The sequence below is a fragment of the Herpailurus yagouaroundi genome, unplaced genomic scaffold, assembly GCF_014898765.1.
Source record: "Herpailurus yagouaroundi ecotype Mexico unplaced genomic scaffold, PumYag 140, whole genome shotgun sequence".
NCBI classification, from domain to species: Eukaryota; Metazoa; Chordata; class Mammalia; order Carnivora; family Felidae; genus Herpailurus; species Herpailurus yagouaroundi.
In genome coordinates this window covers 34,392,424-34,413,733 of record NW_024412395.1, presented here as the reverse complement: position 1 = coordinate 34,413,733, position 21,310 = coordinate 34,392,424, and the positions used below count along the sequence as shown (strand labels likewise).

Below are 21,310 nucleotides of genomic sequence, written 5' to 3'. Positions count from 1 at the left end.
CAAAGACAGCCTAAATCCAGCAGAAGAAGAGAAATAATAAAGATCAGAGCAGAAATAAACAATATAGAATCTAAAAAAACTGTAGAGCAGATCAATGAAACCAAGAGTTGGTTTTTTGAAAAAATAAACAAAATTGATAAACCTCTAGCTAGGCTTCTCAAAAAGAAAAGGGAGATGACCCAAATAGATAAAATCATGAATGAAAATGGAATTATTACAACCAATCCCTCAGAAATACAAGCAATCATCAGGGAATACTATGAAGAATTATATGCCAACAAACTGGACAACCTGGAAGAAATGGACAAATTCCTAAGCACCCGCACACTTCCAAAACTCAAACAGGAAGAAATAGAAAACTTGAACAGACCCATAACCAGTGAAGAAATTGAATCAGTTATCAAAAATCTCCCAACAAATAAGAGTCCAGGGCCAGATGGCTTCCCAGGGGAATTCTACCAGACATTTAAAGCAGAGATAATACCTATCCTTCTCAAGCTGTTCCAAAAAACAGAAAGGGAAGGAAAACTTCCAGACTCATTCTATGAAGCCAGCATTACTTTGGTTCCTAAACCAGACAGAGACCCAGCAAAAAAAGAGAACTACAGGCCAATATCCCTGATGAATATGGATGCAAAAATTCTCAATAAGATACTAGCAAATCAAATTCAACAGCATATAAAAAGAATTATACACCATGATCAAGTGGGATTCATTCCTGGGCTGCAGGGCTGGTTCAATATTAGCAAATCAATCAATGTGATACATCACATTAATAAAAGAAAAGATAAGAACCATATGATCCTGTCAATTGATGCAGATAAAGCATTTGACAAAATTCAGCATCTTAATAAAAACCCTCGAGAAAGTCGGGATAGAAGGAACATACTTAAATGTCGTAAAAGCCATTTATGAAAAGCCCACAGCTAATATCATCCTCAATGGGGAAAAAGTGAGAGCTTTCTCCCTGAGATCAGGAACACGACAGGGATGTCCACTCTCACCGCTGTTGTTTAACATAGTGTTGGAAGTGCTAGCATCAGCAATCAGACAACAAAAGGAAATCGAAAGCATCAAAATTGGCGATGATGAAGTCAAGCTTTCACTTTTTGCAGATGACAGGATATTATACATGGAAAACTCAATAGACTCCACCAAAAGTCTGCTAGAACTGATACATGAATTCAGCAAAGTCACAGGATACAAAATCAATGTACAGAAATCAGTTGCATTCTTATACGCTAATAATGAACCAACAGAAAGACAAATAAAGAAATGGATCCCATTCACAATTGCACCAAGAAGCATAAAATACCTAGGAATAAACCTAACCAAAGGTGTAAAAGATCTGTATGCTGAAAACTATAGAAAGCTTATGAAGGAAATTGAAGAAGATATAAAGAAATGGAAAACCATTCTGTGCTCATGGATTGGAAGAATAAATATTGTTAAAATGTCAATACTACCCGAAGCTATCTACACATTCAAGGCAATCCCAATCAAAATTGCACCAGCATTCTTCTCGAAGCTAGAACAAGCAATCCTAAAATTTGTATCAAACCACAGAAGGCCCCGAATAGCCAAAGTAATTTTGAGGAAGAAGACCAAAGCAGGAGGCATCATAATCCCAGACTTTAGCCTCTACTACAAAGCTGTCATCATCAAGACAGCATGGTATTGGCACAAAACAGACACATAGACCAATGGAATAGAATAGAAACCCCAGAATTAGATCCACAAAAGTATGGCCAACTAATCTTCAACAAAGCAGGAAAGAATATCCAATGGAAAAAAGACAATCTCTTTAACAAATGGTGCTGGGAGAACTGGATAGCAACATGCAGAAGGTTGAAACTAGACCACTTTCTCACACCATTCACAAAAATAAACTCAAAATGGATGAAGGACCTGAATGAGAGAAAGGAAACCATCAAAACCCTACAGGAGAAAGCAGGGAAAATCCTCTCTGACCTCAGCCGCAGCAATTTCTTACTTGACACATCCCCAAAGGCAAGGGAATTAAAAGCAAAAATGAACTATTGGGATCTCATGAAGATAAAAAGCTTCTGCACTGCAAAGGAAACAATCAACAAAACTAAAAGGCAACCAACGGAATGGGAAAAGATATTTGCAAATGACATATCGGACAAAGGGCTAGTATCCAAAATCTATAAAGAGCTCACCAAACTCCACACCCGAAAAGCAAATAACCCAGTGAAGAAATGGGCAGAAGACATGAATAGACACTTCTCTAAAGAAGACATCCAGATGGCCAACAGGCACATAAAAAGATGCTCAATGTCACTCCTCATCAGGGAAATACAAATCAAAACCACACTCAGATATCACCTCATGCCAGTCAGAGTGGCCAAAATGAACAAATCAGGAGACTATAGATGCTGGCGAGGATGTGGAGAAACGGGAACCCTCTTGCATTGTTGGTGGGAATGCAAACTGGTGCAGCCGCTCTAGAAAACAGTGTGGAGGTTCCTGACAAAATTAAAAATAGATCTACCCTATGACCCAGCAATAGCACTGCTAGGAATTTACCCAAGGGATACGGGAGTGCTGATGCATAGGGGCACTTGTACCCCAATGTTTATAGCAGCACTTTCAACAATAGCCAAATTATGGAAAGAGCCTAAATGTCCATCAACTGATAAATGGATAAAGAAATTGTGGTTTATATACACAATGGAATATTACGTGGCAATGAGAAAGAATGAAACCTGGCCTTTTGTAGCAACGTGGATGGAACTGGAGAGTGTTATGCTAAGTGAAATAAGTCCTACAGACAAAGACAGATACCATATGTTTTCATTCTTATGTGGATCCTAAGAAACTTAACAGAAGACCATGGGGGAGGGGAAGGAAAAAAAAAAAAAGAGGTTAGAGAGGGAGAGAGCCAAAACATAAGGGACTCTTAAAAACTGAGAACAGACTGAGGGTTAATTGGGGTGGGAGGGAGGGGAGGGTGGGTGATGGGTATTGAGGAGGACACCGGTTGGGATGAGCACTGGGTGTTGTATGGAAACCAATTTGACAATAAATTTCATATTTAATAAATAAATAAATAAATAAATAAATAAATAAATAAATAAAATTAAAGAAAAATGTTTTGTCTATGCTGTCTTTACTTACATTATGTCTTATGAATCTTATTTTGAGTACTTTGAATATATTCACTTATTTTCAATTCTTGTAAACAAACCTGTGTTTCTCCTCAATAGAATCTTTACCAAAAAGACTGGAATGAGGCCAAACAGAAAGGCTATGACTTAAGAGCAGACGCCATTGAAATCAAACAGGCCAAAGCCTCCAGAGATATTGCCAGTGAGGTATGGTTTTATTTCCTTGTGGTTTTTTTTCTTCTTACAACAAATAGGGAGAGTATTTTTCAAGAATTTGGGGGGTTTAAAAAATCTATGCAAACAATTGCATTTTTTTTTTGCACTAAAGACTTACTCTATTTAAAACCATTAAAATGGAATGAAGCACATTAAGGTTAGTATAGATGAGGTAGGTATATGTATAAATGATTTCTAAGTTGTTTCTGAGTGGATGTAAAATAACACAAAGAGACTATGCAGAATTCTTGGGAGAATTCATTACATCTGATTGTTGACCAGTATCATTTTATCTCCCAAATATTTATGACATTATCTATAAATGTAGATAACAGGTGAAAGTTTCACATAAGAGTTAAGACTGAAATCGCACCTTATATATAAGATTTTATACTGAAGGTTTATGTATAATGCTCTCAGTAACCTTGTGAAATTTATTTAATAGTAATGTAAAAACTTAAAATAATTATCCTACCAAGCCCCTTCCCCCCACTCCCAGCTCCAAATCTTTAAGCAACCCTGTGCTCTTTCTCTGGGTTGTGCTCTATTTTTTATCTCCCATATCTACCTGTTCCTTCTTATTTTTCAATTTTAACTCTAAACACAATAGCCAATCTATAGTATCTGCCTTATTCCCAGTTCTCTTTCTCTCCCTTTTATCCAAACTTTTCTATGTTATCCAAATATAGAAAAGAAACAGATGCTATGTTACTCTAGTCCTAAGAAACTTAGGACAAGTGTGGACAAGATGGAAACTCTTGCCTACAGGCCTTTTGTTGTCGTCTGATTCACACCAATAACCTCGCTTTCCATTCCTGAAATATGCACCTTTTGCTTTATCTGTCTCCAAAATCACACAAATGACTTTTTCCTACTGAGGTACTCTCAGTGCTCTTGGGGGACGATCTGACTTAACATCCCACTTTCTAGGAAACCTTGGGAACCATGATTACACCTACTGTCTTATATTCCACATCTGAAATGTGTGATAATAATAGTATCCACTTCACAGAGATGTTGTGAAGATTGAGATGATAGTTGCTACTACTCAACTATTTTAACTAAAAAATTCAGCAATTTCACAAGAATCAACCTATACATTTGAAGCACTCATAATAGTATTGGGCATTTAGTAATTGCTCGGTAAATGTTAGCTATAATTTTTTGTAATTACTCTCATTCACCATGCTACTTCCCTCCTGATTTACTCATATTCTCTATGAAACTGCCAAAAATAGCCCTATTTCCTTACTGAAATATGTAATGACTGCCAATGTTGAGCCAATTTACATTAAGGCAGGGAAAATATTCTGAAAACATTTAATGAGAAGTCCTCTTACTACATTATTTTCATATTTTTTTTGTCTGTTTTTTCACAACTTTAGTACAAATACAAAGAAGGATACCGTAAGCAATTGGGCCACCATGTGGGTTTCCGCACCCTACAAGATGACCCCAAATTGGTCTGGTCTATACATGCTGCCAAGATCCAGAGTGACAGAGAATACAAGAAAGCTTATGAGAAGTCTAAAGGAATTCACAATACGCCATTGGACATGATGTCGATTGTTCAGGCCAAGAAATGCCAGGTCCTGGTTAGCGATGTTGATTATCGCAATTATCTGCACCAGTGGACATGTTTGCCAGATCAGAATGATGTGATCCAGGCTAAGAAGGCCTACGAACTGCAGAGCGATGTGCGTATATTATCAGCAGACTCTTGGGGAGATATTTGTCTCTGTATATCATCACAGTGTGTTCCCTAGGGACATAATTTAAGTGGTAATCCTAATAGAGCCTAACTTAATCTGTACCTTTCATGGTAGTAGAGTTATTTTGAACATTCTCTATCTTACAGAGGATTCCTTTTCATGTAGCAAGTATATATTTTTTCCTCATTGTATATGCATCTAAAGACCTTTATCTCCCAAATTCCTACAGATGTTATTCTAGTAGTACCAAAATGGCAGATTTCAAATGGTGAGCACAGAAGCTCAACCTTATATAAAAACAAAATCAAGTGCCATTGCTATCTGTCATTCTACAAGTGTCATTTGTCAGTCCTGTTCCAATTCCTGTAGGATATGGTGAACTTCTCCCAGAAATGTGTGCCCGGGATGTAACACCCAAATATTAACAATTAGTGTTGATCCTTCTGTTTCATGGGATTGGCCACCCAGCTGATTAGAGGTAGTGTGTGGCCCACTGGCATTGTGTTCTTGTGGGAAGATTTGACTCTTCTGCCTTCTGTGGTTCTCTCCTTCATGTAGAACGTGTACAAATCAGACCTGGAATGGATGAAGGGTATAGGATGGTTGCCAGAGGGTTCTGTGGAAGTGATGAGAGTGAAGAATGCCCAGAATCTCCTGAATGAGAGGCTGTATCGTATAAGGCCTGAGGCTCTCAAATTTACCAGCATTGTTGATACCCCTGAAGTCATCCAGGCAAAGATCAATGCTGTACAAATCAGTGAGGTAAGCCGGGCTGATGATACATTCAGACATAGTGGAGAAGTCTCAATTGTGAACTTTAATTAATTAGAAGTCTCTAATTGTGAACTTTAAATTGCTAATGCCAGCATTAGAACCTTGAACATTTATGTATCCAGATAGAATTTCATATAGTCGATCAATTAACAGTATCCACATTTCATTTATTTAGATAACTCTTTGGTTAACATAAGTGTGGTAGACATCTTCATACCCCACAGACTCTGATAACACACTCTGAATACATTTTGAGGTCTTGCTTGTAATACAAGTCCACCAGTTAATACCATGATCACTGCCACCTTTTTATTTTTAATCATGAGGTAAGTTGAAAAGTCCAGGGGGTGGCCCCAATATTAGATATTATCATACTTATTTGGGCCAAGAAAGCCAGAACTTGATTAGCAATGTGGATGTTCATAGTTACCTGCATTGTGGGTTTACCTGCCTGGTAATTACATGTGAATTAATGGGAAAGGATCATTTTACTACCAGGTTTCTGACTCATTTTCCATTTATATCATATCACACAAGAATATATTCTTGTTGAAGTCACTACTGGCATCTTTTAAATAAAAACACAATGAAAACAAAATGTGATCTATGTTTTTACCTGAGAACATCCAAGGAGAACCTTTAATTGTACCTATAATTTATTCTCGTAGTAATGGACTTATTTACTTATCACCCACCCTTTGTTTTTCATTTTTACCAGCCATTGTATCGTGATGCCTGGGAAAGAGAGAAGGCAAATGTGAATGTGCCGGCTGACACTCCAGTGATGCTGCAGTCCAAAATCAATGCCATGCAGATCAGTGATGTAAGGAACTATACATCCATTTGCTTTACACAATATTTTTGGCCTAACTGAAACTTAAATTGATACGCTCCAGAGGGAGTTAAGCAAAAGGCATTTCCCTACCATTCCTTTTATTTCTAGTCTTTAACGATAAGTGCTCTGTGTGCACACACACATGCAAATGCACTCGTATGTGTATGCATGTGTTTATAAATAGAGATGTGTGTCCTTATCTTTTTTGGAAGGGAAAATGCACTAGTTTCACCAAAACAACATAAAAACATATACATGCAAGTATAGTAATATTTGGTTCTCTTTGTAGTGGCCCATCATTGATTTTTCCTCTTAAAGCAAAATGATATATATATATATTTTCTCATTTTCACATGATTTACTGTCTCCTAAATTACTTTCTTTAAAAAAAATGAATTTTAATTAATTTCATTAAACATCTACTGGCACTTAATTTCAGTATGAAACCAGCCTATTTTATAAATTTTAAGGGGAGACTAATTTTCAGCGTAACTTAACATAAGTGGCTCCCTCTTCAGATTAACTGTGGCATTGCAATCTCCATTTGCAGAAACAATATAAGCAAGCGTGGGAAGACGTCAAGATGACGGGTTATGACCTGCGAGAAGATGCCATTCCAATTCAGCACGCCAGAGCTTCCAGGGATATCGCCAGTGATGTAAGAGCTACTCCTTTCACAGACTTAACCAACGCTAACAGACAGCACACGAGAAATTAATACTTGTCTAATCTTTAACTTATTTGCGAAGGAATTATACTTAAGTAGAATAGAGATCATCGTGATTAGTGTCTTGTTTGTTTTTTGGGTTTTTTTTCAACGTTTATTTATTTTTGGGACAGAGAGAGACAGAGCATGAACGGGGGAGGAGCAGAGAGAGAGGGAGACACAGAATCGGAAACAGGCCCCAGGCTCTGAGCCATCAGTCCAGAGCCTGATGCGGGGCTCGAACTCATGGACCGCGAGATCGTGACCTGGCTGAAGTCGGACGCTTAACCGACTGCGCCACCCAGGCGCCCCTAGTGTCTTGTTTTAACATCTCAAGTTCAGGAATAACTTTTACAACAGTTTGGTGATGCTTTTGCATCAGGGCTTGGCTCTTCTTATGTTTAAGAACAGATTTTTATTTTCTTTTCAGCATCTTGTCAATATTATTTAATTTACAAGCAGTTATAAAAATTCAATGGATAAAAGTAATTCTGAGGGTTTTTTTTAATGTTTATTTTTGAGAGAATGCAAGCAGGGGAGGGGCAGAAAGAGAGGGGGACAGAGGATCTGAAGTGGGCTGTGTGCTGACAGCAGCAAGCCCAATGTAGGGCTCTAACTCACAGACTGTGAGATCATGACCTGAGCCCGAAGTTCGAGGCTCAACTGACTGAGCCACCCAGAAGCCCCAGAATTCTGTTGTCTCTTGAAGTGCAGCATACATAAGTTGTTCCTGTAATAATTTTATGCAGTTGATGGATAAGCATTTTTTAAAAGTTATGATTTGATGTGTGCTAGAAAAGTATTGATTTTCCCCATTTACATAGAATGATAAATTTTAGAACAAAAATATTTTAAATTCACACTTTAAATTTATTTAAACAAAGAATCTAGTTGATAGACTAAAGTAGGAAGTACTGATAGTAACTGATTGTGGCAAAACGCCTGGGAAGGAGGTAGACAGTGACTGAAGTTTGGGAAACACCACATAAGCCTATACTGGGAATAATCCAGAAGCACAGTTCTTGCCTTCGAGGTGCTCACAATGTTTTCATGCATGTAGACATAGACAAAGCAATGTGTTAAGAATCATAAAACTTACAGTATGGACTTAAAAACAGGGCCCATAAAAGGCTCATCTAAGGGAGATAGAGTTATTTTGAGCAGGCTGTTTAGAAAAAGTGAGTTTGGAAAAATAATTCTTCTTTCTTCTGTTCACATACACCAGTATCTATACAAAACTACTTATGAGAAACAGAAAGGTCATTACATTGGATGTCGCACTGCCAAAGAAGACCCTAAACTGGTTTGGGCAGCAAAAGTGTTAAAGATGCAGAATGACAGGCTGTACAAAAAGGCCTACAATGACAACAAGGCCAAGATCTCCATCCCGGCAGACATGGTGTCCATCAGTGCTGCCAAAGAAGGCCAGGCATTAGCAAGTGATGTGGATTACCGCCATTACCTGCACCACTGGTCTTGCTTTCCCGACCAGAATGATGTGATCCAAGCCAGGAAAGCCTACGACCTGCAGAGTGATGTAAGTTGTTGCTTGTGCACAGAGTACCAACTGAGGTGCCTGAGGAATGAGCTGTTTCCCAGGGAGAAAACCTTCCAGAGCTTTGCCTGGTCATTCCTCCTAGGACTCAGGAAAATGCAACTCTCCTTACATGAGCATCTCTTTAACATCTTACCAACTTTACTGATTGCCTTCCTTACTGCTGGTCTTATTCAGAAAGTGTTTTTTCTTTCTTTCTTTTAGTGGTGCTATCAGATTTTTTCTATAGATTCCTTAATATATGCTGTGTCTGTAGTTTCCTAAACATAAGAATTCCTATGGTCCTTCATTGAATGACAGGGATACTTCCTTGAAATTAATTTTAAAGGTTAGCAGTGTATTCCAAACTCATTAGTTTCCTTAATTCAGTGTTCATCACAATATGGTGTTTCATTAGTCTACTTAAAGTATTTTTCGATTCATATTTTCTGCTTATCCAATCTTATAGAAATCATGGATTCCATTAGGGTATTAATTTCTTATGTAGAATGAATGCCTTCTTTAAATTATTTGAACTTGATTCCCATAAGCTTCAAGGGATGCTTTCATGATGAATGAATTTGTTATAGAAAAGTGTATCCATCACTTGAAATGAATTGCCAACTGGTCAATTTAGGCCAGTTTCTAGAGAAATTCAGTCTCTCCATTAACCTGAATAACATTAGCATATAATGGAATGCATATGAATCAAGTTCCTAAAGGATGAGGAAGGCAAACTTCAAAATCTATATGTAATCCTTTTTGAGAATCCTTCTGAATTTTGGGTATCCATCATACTTTACACACTAAAATATACAATGTCCTTCTTCATTAAGATAGAAATTTTACTGCATTTTCACTCCTCTTACTACCTTTTTTATCCTGATATTTGTATCCTATTAACTGGTTATTAAAATACCATTTCTGAAAAACAGAATGATTTTTTTTATGAAATGAATAACCGGTGCTTAACATAGAGCAATTTTTTCTAGTTAACCACTTATCTATAGCTGAAAAAACAGGTTTGAATAACCAAGAAAATGCAAATCCCAATTCAAAGGGAGGTGCTATCTTGGAAATGGAAGAAAGAAAAAACAACTGAGATCAAAATTGTGGAACCTGGGATTGAATTCCTTTATTTTTTTTTTTATTGAAGTATACTTGACACATAAAGTCACATTAGTTTTAGAGGTACAGCATAGTGATTCAACAAGTCTACACTCACCAGAAGTGTGGCTATGATCTGTTACCATACAACACTATTTCAGTACCATTGACTATATTCCCTATCCTGTACCTTTTATCCCTATGACTTATTCATTCCATAACTGGAAGCCTGTGTCTCCCATTCCCCTTTTACCCATCCCCCCACCTTCCTCCCTTCTTGAAAACATTAGGGGTTTTTTTTGTTTTTTGTATTGATTGGTCTCTTTCTGCTTTTTGTTTGTTTGCTTATTTATTCATTTGTTATTTAGATTCTACATGTAAGTAAAATCATGGGGTATTTGTCTTTCCCAGTCCGACTTATTTCACTTAACATAATAGGTCCATATGTGTTGTCACAAATGGCAAGACCATGGTTTTTTTTCTGTCCTGAGTAAAATTTCATGTGTACATGCATATGCACACACACACACACACACACACACACACACACACACACACACCTACCACACCTTTGTTATCAATCCATCTATTGATCACTTCCATACCTTGACTATTGTCGATAATGCTGCAGTAAACATAGGGGTGCACGTAGGTCTTTGAACTTGCATTTTCATTTTCTTTGGGTAAACACCCAGTAGTAGAATTGCTGGATCATATGATATTTCTATTTTTAATTTTTTGGGGAACTTCTTATTTACCACAGTGGGACTGAATCCTTAATTATCCCTTTAAAATACACCATGTGCCAAGTACTGTGCTAAGCACTAAAGATACAACAGTGAATGAAGAGGAAGAAATAAGACAAAGTTCCAGACATTAGGGAGTTCATACTGATAACAAAGAAACAGATGTTAACTACAGAATATCAATAGAAAAAAATCAGATGGCTGAGAAAGAGTGATCCATGGTGCTATGAAAAAGTGAGGAGGAAAACTTACCAAGGAAGTACTGAGTGAGTGGGAATATAAAGGGAGAGTAGGAGTTGGCTCTGCAGAATGACCACCATATGCAAAGGGGTCTGTATACAAACAAGAAACCAAAAGTCCATTGGGGTCATAATGCATAGGTTAAAGGGAAGCACATATAAGACGAGACTGGAAGAATTGGTAAGGACTGGTGCTAGATTATCATCATCTTCTAGTCCATGTTAAGACTTTGATCTTTGTCCTAAGACCAATGGGAAGCCATAGGATGCATGTGGTGCATCAGATTTGATTTGTAAACTTTATGACGATCATTCCAGCTGCTGTGTGGAGAACTTACTGGATAGCCCATTATTATTGCTTTAAAGCCCACCTGAGCTGGTATGATGTTACTTAAATATAACTCAAAATCTTCCATGCATCCTGCAGACAGAGAGCTCCTTCTGCATCATTCTGCTTTTTTAAGAGTGTGTAAAGTGCCCCTGCTACAAAAAAACAAAGCAGAACAGAACACTGCTGTGCATTTGAGGAATTATGTCTGTCAATGCTCATTTTTAATTATTGTTTGTGGAAGGTAAAATATAACATAAAACTGCTTTCTTACTTTACCACAATTAAAAAAACACTGCCTCTACTTAACTTTGTTTTCTTTCCCAGGCCATCTACAAGGCTGACTTGGAGTGGCTACGTGGCATCGGCTGGATGCCCGAAGGATCTCCTGAAGTGTTGAGAGTCAAAAATGCCCAGGAGATCCTACGAGACAGTGTCTATCGGACACCTGTGGTGAAACTCAAGTACACAAGTATTGTCGACACACCCGAAGTTGTCCTTGCTAAGTCAAATGCTGAAAATATTAGTATTGTAAGTCACTTTTCCCCTCTGTGTTAAAATTAAATCATGCTCATAAATGATAAATAATTAACTTGGCAATCTGTTTGTATGATAATGATGTTGATGATAGCAAAGATTTTAATCCATAATGTTGATAGGGCTGTTTTATTATTTTTCATAAACTTTAAACAAAAACTCAAAGTACTAATAAAAGGTAATCATGAATTGGTACCATTACCAATTTCATATTAAATTTGAGTAACTTATATGAAAGACTTTTGGAAGTTTTTTTTCCTTAATATGAAAAGATTTTAGATCAGAAAAGTTGAAAGTTGTGCCCTGGAACTCGCAAAATTATAAGTTGCAAAGTAATTTTGTTATTGTTGGGTCTTTCCATAGCCAAAGTACAGAGAAGTTTGGGACAAGGATAAAACTTCAGTCCACATAATGCCGGATACTCCAGAAATTAATCTTGCTAGAGCCAATGCTCTTAATGTGAGCAATGTAAGTACCTCAACAGACTCCCTTTTTGTTTATAAGTTCACCAGCTGGTGCTATGATATCCCCAGGGAACTCTTCATAGCCAGGGGAGAAAAGATTGACTGGGTGGGGATGGGGAAGACTCCTTAACATAAGTCCTTGACCAGGAAAGGAGCAGGGGGCACCTGAGAGGCTCAGTCGGTTAAGCCTCTGACTCTCGATTTTGGCTCAGGTCATGATCTTACAGTTCGTGGGTTTGAGCCCCACATCTAGCTGACACTGACAGTGTGGAGCTGCTTGGAATTCTCTCTCTCTCCTCTCTCTCTGCCCCTCCCCCAGTTTGCATTCTCTCTGTCTCTCTCTCTGTCATAATAAAAAATAAACTTAAAAAAAAAAAAGTGAGGAAAGGAGCAGATCCTTGGCTCTGAGTCACCCAGCAAGGCCAGTTACTGGTGGGCCAGTGTCAACATGACAGAAAGGGAGAAGGTAATAAGGACCAGAAAGTTTAAAGAAGAATGAAGAGACACATGACCAAGAAAGGGGAATTAACAACAGTCAGATGAACAAAATAATTATAAGAATTCTTGCAAAACTTTATACATATTAATTTTAAAGCCTGGACCTGTAGGGGATTTTCTAGGAAATCATAAATTACCAAAATGAGCCCAAGGGGAAAAAAAAAAACATATAACAAGAAATTAAGAGGATTATTAAAGACTCTCCTCTCTCCTCTCAGATGTCAGGGTCATCCAGATGATTTCATAGAATTCTTTCAGACCCTTAAGAAATAATCAAACTATAATAGAGCCCAATGAAAGAAGGAAAGCCATCACAATTTCCAAAACTTGTCAAAGATAGTTCCACAAATGAAAACTGTAAACCAATAGTGAAGAAAATCTTAAATATTAACAAATAAAGTTTAATAGTATGTGAATATGATACGAGAAAAACTAATTAGGGTTCATTCAGGAATGCCAGGGGGTTCCATATTCAGAAACCTAATAATGTGTCTGAACAAAAGAGAAAATCACATATTTATTTTAATAGATTTGAAAAGGCATATGACAAAATCTAATATCCATTATTTTTAAAAATAAAATCCTAATAAAATAAGGTTAAATGACTATCTTCTTGATGTGACTAAAAGAATAAATCTCAAATCAAAGCCAGACTCATTCTCAGTAAGTTAAGTTTCTCATTCAAGCTAGGAATGAAACAAGGATGCTCATTGACATCACCATTATTTAATGTTTGCTGGAATTTCTAGCTAAGTGAGTAAGCTCACTCAAGCCAAAATAATTACATAAGAGTAAGAGATAAATATTGGGTCTAAAAAGGCAAAATTATCATTACCTACAGGATAAATCATTATGGCTGGAAAAAGGAAGAGAATGAACTAAAGAGTATAATTAATAAAATGAGAGAATTCAGTGGCTAGCTACACACTTTAAGAAATCTCAAGAAAGGTACTGTCTTCATGGATCATAGAGCTTTCTTGTGAGTAGAAAAAGTATGACCCTAGAAGAAGTATACTACCTTAATGTCATTCACCATGGTTTGGAACTTGACATTTTTCAAAAAATAATAAATATTTGTGAGAGAAGGAACCTGCCCAGAAAAGATTCCTCATCACATGCCAAACCACACCATCAATTCTATTATAATGGGCCACTTGGGAGCTAGTTTTTTCCAAGAGATGGGAAGAAAATGAAATTTTAGGGCGTTGATACATTTTTTTTAGACAAGAATAGTATTATGGTGCAGTGCTTTCTCATCACCAAACTGCAGCATAAACAAAGTCCTCAGCCTCTTCTTTTCCATCCAGAGGCACCTTTGGCTGGACAATCAGGGAATGTCTCATGTGCTCTTTTTTGTATGATATATTTCTTAGCTGGAAATATCAGAATCCTACAGCTAATATCTCGATGTAAGCAAGAGTAGTATTTGAAACTATACCAAAAGTTACAAACTTCAGATATTTAGATATTCGATATTAAGACAATGAAGGACGCATGTGTGGCTCAGTCAGTTGAGTATCTGATTCTTGATTTCCACTCAGGTCATAATCCCAGTGTCATTGGATCGAGCCCTGCAATGAGCTCTGTGTTGAATGTTAAGCCTGTTTAAGATTCTCTCTCGCTCCCCCTCTGCCCCTCACCCCTGATTGTACACACTTTCTTGCTCTCTCTCTAAAATTAAAAGTAAAAAGACATTAATGAGAATGGCTTGTGCTTTGGAGGAAATCAAACCTCCCATGTGAATGCTAACCAAAAGGTACATTTTTTTAAAACACGGTGTCACTATTACTATAATCTTGATAAAAGTCATACTTAAAACTGTTTCTATCATTTGGAAAGCACAACTTTTTCAAGATATTTGTATATAATTTTCTAGGTAACCAGCAAATTCATGTTAAATTAACTCATTTAATCTAATCACATGAATAAAATATATAGTGCTATTTTGTTTTTATCCGATGGGAAAGTTGAGACTTAAAGTGATTGAGGAATTGATCCGTGTCTCAAAGTTAGTAGACGAAGTTTTGGTCTCAAACCCTGATTTTTTTTTAACTCAAATAAAAAATATATTTGAACACATAAACAAAAATTTAATACATAATTAAAAACAGTATAACATATGTAATAAAATAAAAACAAATTCTAAATAACATGACGAGTTTGCATTAAATATTCTCCATTTAAATGTGGGAGAACACTCTACATTTAAATGTGGAGAACACTTTTATTTTGTCTAAAAATAAAAGTCAATTGTTAAATAGGCCTACCCAAAATTCATGCAAAAACTTGAATGAAAATTCATACAAAACTTGTCTACACTCATATTTCAGATATGCAAAGCCCATGAAACTGTCAATAATTGAAATTCATCTTTCTGCACTTTTAAAGCTTCCACATTGATTGGTGTGATTTCTGAATTATACATTTAGATTACTGTTACTTCTTGTTTTTTAATGTTTGTTTATTTTTGAGACAGTGAGAGAGAGCGCAAGCAGGGGAGGAGCAGAGAGAGAGGGAAACACAGGATCTGAAGCAGGGTCCAGGCTCTGAGCTATCAGCACAGAGCCCAATGCGGGGCTTGAACCCATAAATCGTGAGATCATGACTTGAGTCAAAGTCAGACACTCAACTAACTGAGCCACCCAGGCGCCCCTAAATTACTGTTACTTTCGAGTCTTACGTCATCAACACAAAGTGTGTCCATTTAAATATGAACATATATTTGAAAAGTTATCTGTAAATCACTACCTTAATTTCTGTGTATAAATAAAAACACACTGCATTTTAAAAATGGCTATTGGGGCACCTGCATGGCTCAGTCAGTTAAGCCCCTGACTTCGGTTCAGGTTATGATCTCACAGTTCATGGGTTCAAGCCCCTCATCAGACTCTGTGCTGACAGCATGGAGCCTGGAGCCTGCTTCGAGTTCTGTGTCTCCCTCTCCCTCTGCCCCTTCCCCTCTGCCCCTTCCCCTCCTCTCTCTCTAAAAAATGAATAAACATGAAAAAACATTTTAATGGCTATTAACATACAATTGTGCTTCAGAAGGAATATCTAACTTTCCCAAACAATATGCATCATCAACTACATGAAAAAATCTAAGAAACCATCCTGGGAAAACCTCCCCACAAATATAAAAAGTATATAATTCTGAAGATGACAGAATTGAGTTGAATTTTAAAATTAAATAAATTGGAATTATTAATTTAAAGAAACCCAGTAATTTCTCATTAAGTCTGACCATAACCTTATCCCAGTGCTACTGATACAAGCATCTAAAAAAAAAAAAAAAAAAAAAAAAAGAAGCATCTAAACACTATTATATAAACTATGAATAACTACATAGAGGCCGTGATTTAAATTAAAAAGAAACAACTCTTGTCAATCCCAGATCTTTGGACTCCATACACAATTTCGTATTCCAGTAGCGTGGTGCGGAATTATTCTTTTACCTATCCTCTTTTCAACCTATTCTGGGACTTCAAAACTGCACTGCTCTGATATTAATTCTACTTGAGCCGCTGAAGTTATTGGTACATTTGAATCCAAAATGATACCTTATTTTTTTCTCGTCTTCAGAAAATTTACCGCGAAGGTTGGGATGAAATGAAGATGAGCTGCGATGTGCGGCTGGATGCCATCCCTATCCAGGCTGCCAAGGCCTCCAGGGAGATTGCCAGTGACGTAAGTGTGGCCTTGTTTAACTTCTCAGTTTTTAAGCAAACATCCTAGGTGCATCAAGATCACATACTGTGACCCATCTGCTTTGTTTTTACATCTCCAGTATAAATACAAGCTTGACCATGAGAAGCAGAAGGGACACTACGTGGGTACCCTCACAGCCAGGGATGACAACAAGATCCGGTGGGCCCTCATCGCTGGCAAGATTCAGAATGAAAGAGAGTACCGGCTGCACTGGGCCAAATGGAAGACTAAGTTCCAAAGCCCTGCAGACATGCTTTCCATCTTGCACTCTAAAAAATGCCAGACTCTGGTCAGCGACATTGATTATCGCAATTACCTACACGAGTGGACGTGCATGCCTGACCAGAACGATGTGATTCAGGCCAAGAAAGCCTACCAACTGCAAAGCGATGTGAGTGGGCTACATTTTAGCATGAGCTCTTTTCTCATTTTGCCATGACTCCCAGAAAGTTTGTCATTAAATTTTATATCACTGCTTCCTGACTTTATACAGCCAAGAATTTGGTTTTAGTTACATCATATAGTATGGTGTCAAAAATCATCAAAGCTGTGAAAGATGTAGATTTTGTATTAGGGAATATATGGTTGTGTGACTATAAATCTTAACTGTGACTGTATAAAGACAACTACTGTGAAAATATTATTTGTGGAATTTATGTAGCAACAAAGGTACAACGTTGGCAGTCTGTGGAAAGGATGTAGGCACAGGTAGGCTTTTTTTCAGTTGATATAGTGTTTAAAAATCTTGAATTAAGTTGCCAAGCTTTTTAAATCAGGAAATTTGGGGTACAAATCTAGGATTCCCTACTTCTTTAGAAAAATCGGAGAACAAATTCCTGGACATGCATTACGCCCTAGCAATAATAACTGGAGCCGAATTGAAGCTAACCCCCTTTAAATGGAAAAATGTCTCCCCGTTTTTCATACCTCCTGACCTCCCAATGAATTTACTTATGTTACCCTCCCAGCTGCTTGAGTATGTCATCTTTATATTGTATTTTTCCATCAAATCAATAGATAGAATAAATAGGGCCATATGACCAGAGTTACTGAAATCACATGGCTCTGTTCCCACAGGCTGTCTACAAGGCTGACTTGGAATGGTTACGTGGGATCGGGTGGATGCCGACTGATTCCGTTTCTGACAATCATGCCAAACATGCTGCAGATATCTTCAGTGAGGTATTCCAAGATTTTACCTGGCCATTTAGTGCATTTCCTGGGAGACTGGACAAAATTACACAAGCCAAAATGAAGTCATGCCCCATCAGCAATGTTAATAACTGCAATTGCTGTCATTTAAGCCAGAAATATCTTGTCCCAAAACAATCCTCTACTGTCCCTATCTCATCATGGGGCCACATCCATAATATAATGTCCAGTACACTCACTGATGCTTGGAATTGTGTAAATGGAAAACTTCTTTTGTCAGCAATGACACCGCACTTGGGAGAAGTTTACACAGTTGAAAAAAAACACATTGAGTATCATGATACACAGAGTATTGTATTACATGACTTTGATAACTAAGCAAACCTGCTACTTTAGAAATCTGTGGGAGGTGTGAGAAACCACTCAGTTGTTAAAAAATAAAAGACTACGAAAAAAGGCCAAATTGCCAAGAAGGTGCCATTCAAATATAGCACTCTACACTTCTAGTAGAGAAGGACCCTTAAGTCTAGTATCTCTTTCTCAGCTCAGATGGGACCAGAAACTACAACTGTTTGAAAGATATTTTCTTTCCCATAGAAAAAATACCGCACGAAAATAGAAACTCTCAACTTTACTCCTGTGGATGACAGAGTTGATTATGTGACTGCAAAACAAAGTGGTGAGATACTAAATGATGTAAGTACATGGCTGTCATTCTAAAATTGCCCAGTCGTGAAATGTCATTTCCAAAGCTTTCCACCTACTGAAGCTCAGCGTGCAGTCATTGTCTGAGATACAGATTGTAGTCATTGAGATGATGCTTGCATTTGCTTGGACGACATTATATTTTCTTAACATCAAGTAACTTACCCTCTTGCCTCTCATTTCCAGATTAAATACCGGAAAGATTGGAATGATACCAAATCAAAGTACACCCTCACAGAAACCCCCTTGCTGCACACTGCCCAGGAGGCAGCCCGGATTCTGGACCAGGTATGGATTTTAGCCAGATGCCTGGTACTTTGTGTGGAGACAAAGGACCATAATATAACTGTGGGAGATGTATGTACATGACCAATCCCTCATTGTGACTCCTTACTTAAGCTTCTGTTGTGGCTCTCTGTCTTTTAGTATCTCTACAAGGAAGGTTGGGAGAGGCAAAAAGCTACAGGTTACATTTTGCCTCCGGATGCGGTGCCATTTGTCCATGCCCATCACTCTAGTGATGTTCAGAGCGAGGTAATTTATCCTTATGTGAGTGCACGTTGGAGTGTTCCTTGGCTTAGCAGGCCTGGCCGGGCTTAGGGATGGTTGGAGTATCTGCTCCCTTCTAGTCCTTCCTGTAGGCTTTGGGAGTTTGTTTTTGGCTTCTTTAAAAGCTGTTGTTTGCATGCTTTACTGTTTCTTCTATTCCCCCGCTTCCTTAAAATCTCTAAGCTTTCAAATAAAATATAGGCAGAATTAGAAAACAAATATTTTTTTTCTATTTTTAAATTGCTGTTTCTTCATATCTATTTATTTCACTGCTTTTTGTTATTTAGTCTCAGTGAGGCAGTTGACAAAAGGCTGAGGGGCTGAATGCTGATGTTTCCAGCCCCCTTTGCCTTGAGTGCTTGTCATAACTGATGGAATCTCTATTTTCTCTCCTGCCAGCTGAAATACAAAGCTGAACATGTAAAGCAAAGAGGTCATTATGTTGGTGTTCCAACGATGAGAGATGATCCTAAACTGGTTTGGTTTGAGCACGCAGGCCAGATTCAGAATGACAGACTATACAAAGAAGACTATCATAAAACAAAGGCCAAAATCAATATACCTGCTGACATGGTGTCGGTGTTGGCCGCCAAGCATGGGCAGGAACTTGTCAGTGATATTGATTACCGTAATTACCTGCACCAATGGATATGTCATCCTGATCAAAATGATGTTATCCAGGCAAGGAAGGCCTATGACCTACAGAGTGATGTAAGTGATTTTGTTTCTTAATTATCTAGAAATATATGGTGTACTCTGAGAATTATAAGCAGCACTCTGGATGCACCAGTCTTGGAAACTTTGAGCCATAAATATTGAGTTTGTTCCCAGAAGGGAAATAAGGCTGGATATGAAGTAGAGAAAGACCGTGGGCAGTGATTGACAGCTTTGCCTTGACTATGCATTTCTGAATAACTTTCAAAGTCAAATAAAAAAATTTGTTTTTGTATCATCTTTGCCATCAGCAACATCTCACATCTACCTGAAAAGTTATCAGTTGATTTAGAATAACAATTGGCTTGGGGTGAGACTGGAGAGTGAGTTGGGATTTTAATAATATTGGATGATCGTGTAATCAAGGACCTGGGAACACCCCATTCTTGCTTTGTGAGCATTTCACTCCTTCAGGCATTTATGAAGGACTTGCTTGCAAAGAATCAAAACAAAAAGGAAACAAAGTACTAATGAGGCACAGGAGGGCCCAGAATCCCTCCTGCACAGCTTTGGTAATGCTAGGGTAGAGAATACATGACATAGGCCATCTGACACCGAAGCCTGAGTCAAGACCTCTAGCTACCACCAACAGTCTGTAAGGAATAGAAACACAGCGCATTGAAGTAATGCTTGGGTATACCCTGGAGCTAACCCTGCCTGATATTCTCATTACCAAATCAGAATCAAGAAGTGAAGGACCACCTGTAGCACAGGTGCTGAATTTGAACATCCCACCTCATTGTTGCTACAACAGAGTGACTATTGTGGACCTTTAACCAGATTAGCAGCTCCTTTGGTATGAGGTGGCCCAAGAGAATCCAGGCACTGCGTGGGGGAGAGGAGAGCTAGGCTTGGCCAGAGGGATGTGTCCCCCTACTCTATAATACATGAGCACTTACTTGTGTAATTTCCTTTGTATAGTGTAAATGTCCCACATATTTCTAAATACCAAATACAAGTCCATCTAAAATTATACTCTCCTTGGTAAAACCTTTCCTTAGGCTCACTGCTGAAAATAATGGCTTCCTGGCCGTAATTCCCACAGCACTTGAATGTTTCTGCTCTTACAGCACTTACCACCCTTCACCTTGTAAATGACTTCTGTTTACACTAGATTCCTTTATATACTTATCCCTCAAAGCACCTAACACAGCACCTCACTCATAGTAACAGGCTCAAGAAATATTCCCCAGGTAAACAGATGAAATCATGATGGAATCAATGAGACAAGAGCCATGAGACATAAATCCTTAAAAGCTCCTGAAAAAGTTGTTTCTGATCTGCTGTCTGTAATCCTATGTCTGAGTCATTTATACCTGCATTGTCTCTCTTCCTGCTCTCAGAATGTGTACAAAGCTGACCTGGAGTGGCTCCGTGGCATTGGCTGGATCCCCCTGGATTCTGTGGACTATGTGAGGGTTACTAAGAACCAGGAAATGGTGAATCAGGTACGCAGAGCCTTTTCTCACCTAATGCCTGACTCCCTTGCCTGCTGTGTGGGGATAGGTACCCAGCCTTAATCATCTCTGTTTCCTTGCAGATAAAATATAAGAAAGATGCTCTTGACAACTATCCTAACTTTAAAAGTATAGAGGATACTCCAGAGATTGTTTTGGCGAAGATTAATTCAGTCAATCAAAGTGATGTAAGTTTGCTTT

General features: G+C 37.9%; 1 protein-coding gene across 31 annotated transcripts in view; it reads left to right on the top strand.

Annotated features, from left to right (window-relative positions):
* The window catches only part of NEB (nebulin), a 215,745-nt gene that overhangs the window by 118,567 nt on the left and 75,868 nt on the right, over positions 1–21,310 (top strand). For all 31 annotated transcript variants that reach the window (XM_040475065.1, XM_040475064.1, XM_040475070.1 and 28 more), the window contains 17 exons: positions 3,231–3,338; positions 4,733–5,044; positions 5,618–5,821; positions 6,552–6,656; positions 7,219–7,326; positions 8,600–8,911; positions 11,656–11,859; positions 12,229–12,333; positions 16,407–16,511; positions 16,612–16,923; positions 17,610–17,714; positions 18,282–18,380; positions 18,576–18,677; positions 18,816–18,923; positions 19,338–19,649; positions 20,996–21,100; positions 21,193–21,297. In XM_040475065.1, coding sequence (XP_040330999.1) covers positions 3,231–3,338; positions 4,733–5,044; positions 5,618–5,821; positions 6,552–6,656; positions 7,219–7,326; positions 8,600–8,911; positions 11,656–11,859; positions 12,229–12,333; positions 16,407–16,511; positions 16,612–16,923; positions 17,610–17,714; positions 18,282–18,380; positions 18,576–18,677; positions 18,816–18,923; positions 19,338–19,649; positions 20,996–21,100; positions 21,193–21,297 — 2,811 coding nt within the window. The remainder of the gene's footprint in view (positions 1–3,230; positions 3,339–4,732; positions 5,045–5,617; positions 5,822–6,551; positions 6,657–7,218; positions 7,327–8,599; positions 8,912–11,655; positions 11,860–12,228; positions 12,334–16,406; positions 16,512–16,611; positions 16,924–17,609; positions 17,715–18,281; positions 18,381–18,575; positions 18,678–18,815; positions 18,924–19,337; positions 19,650–20,995; positions 21,101–21,192; positions 21,298–21,310) is intronic.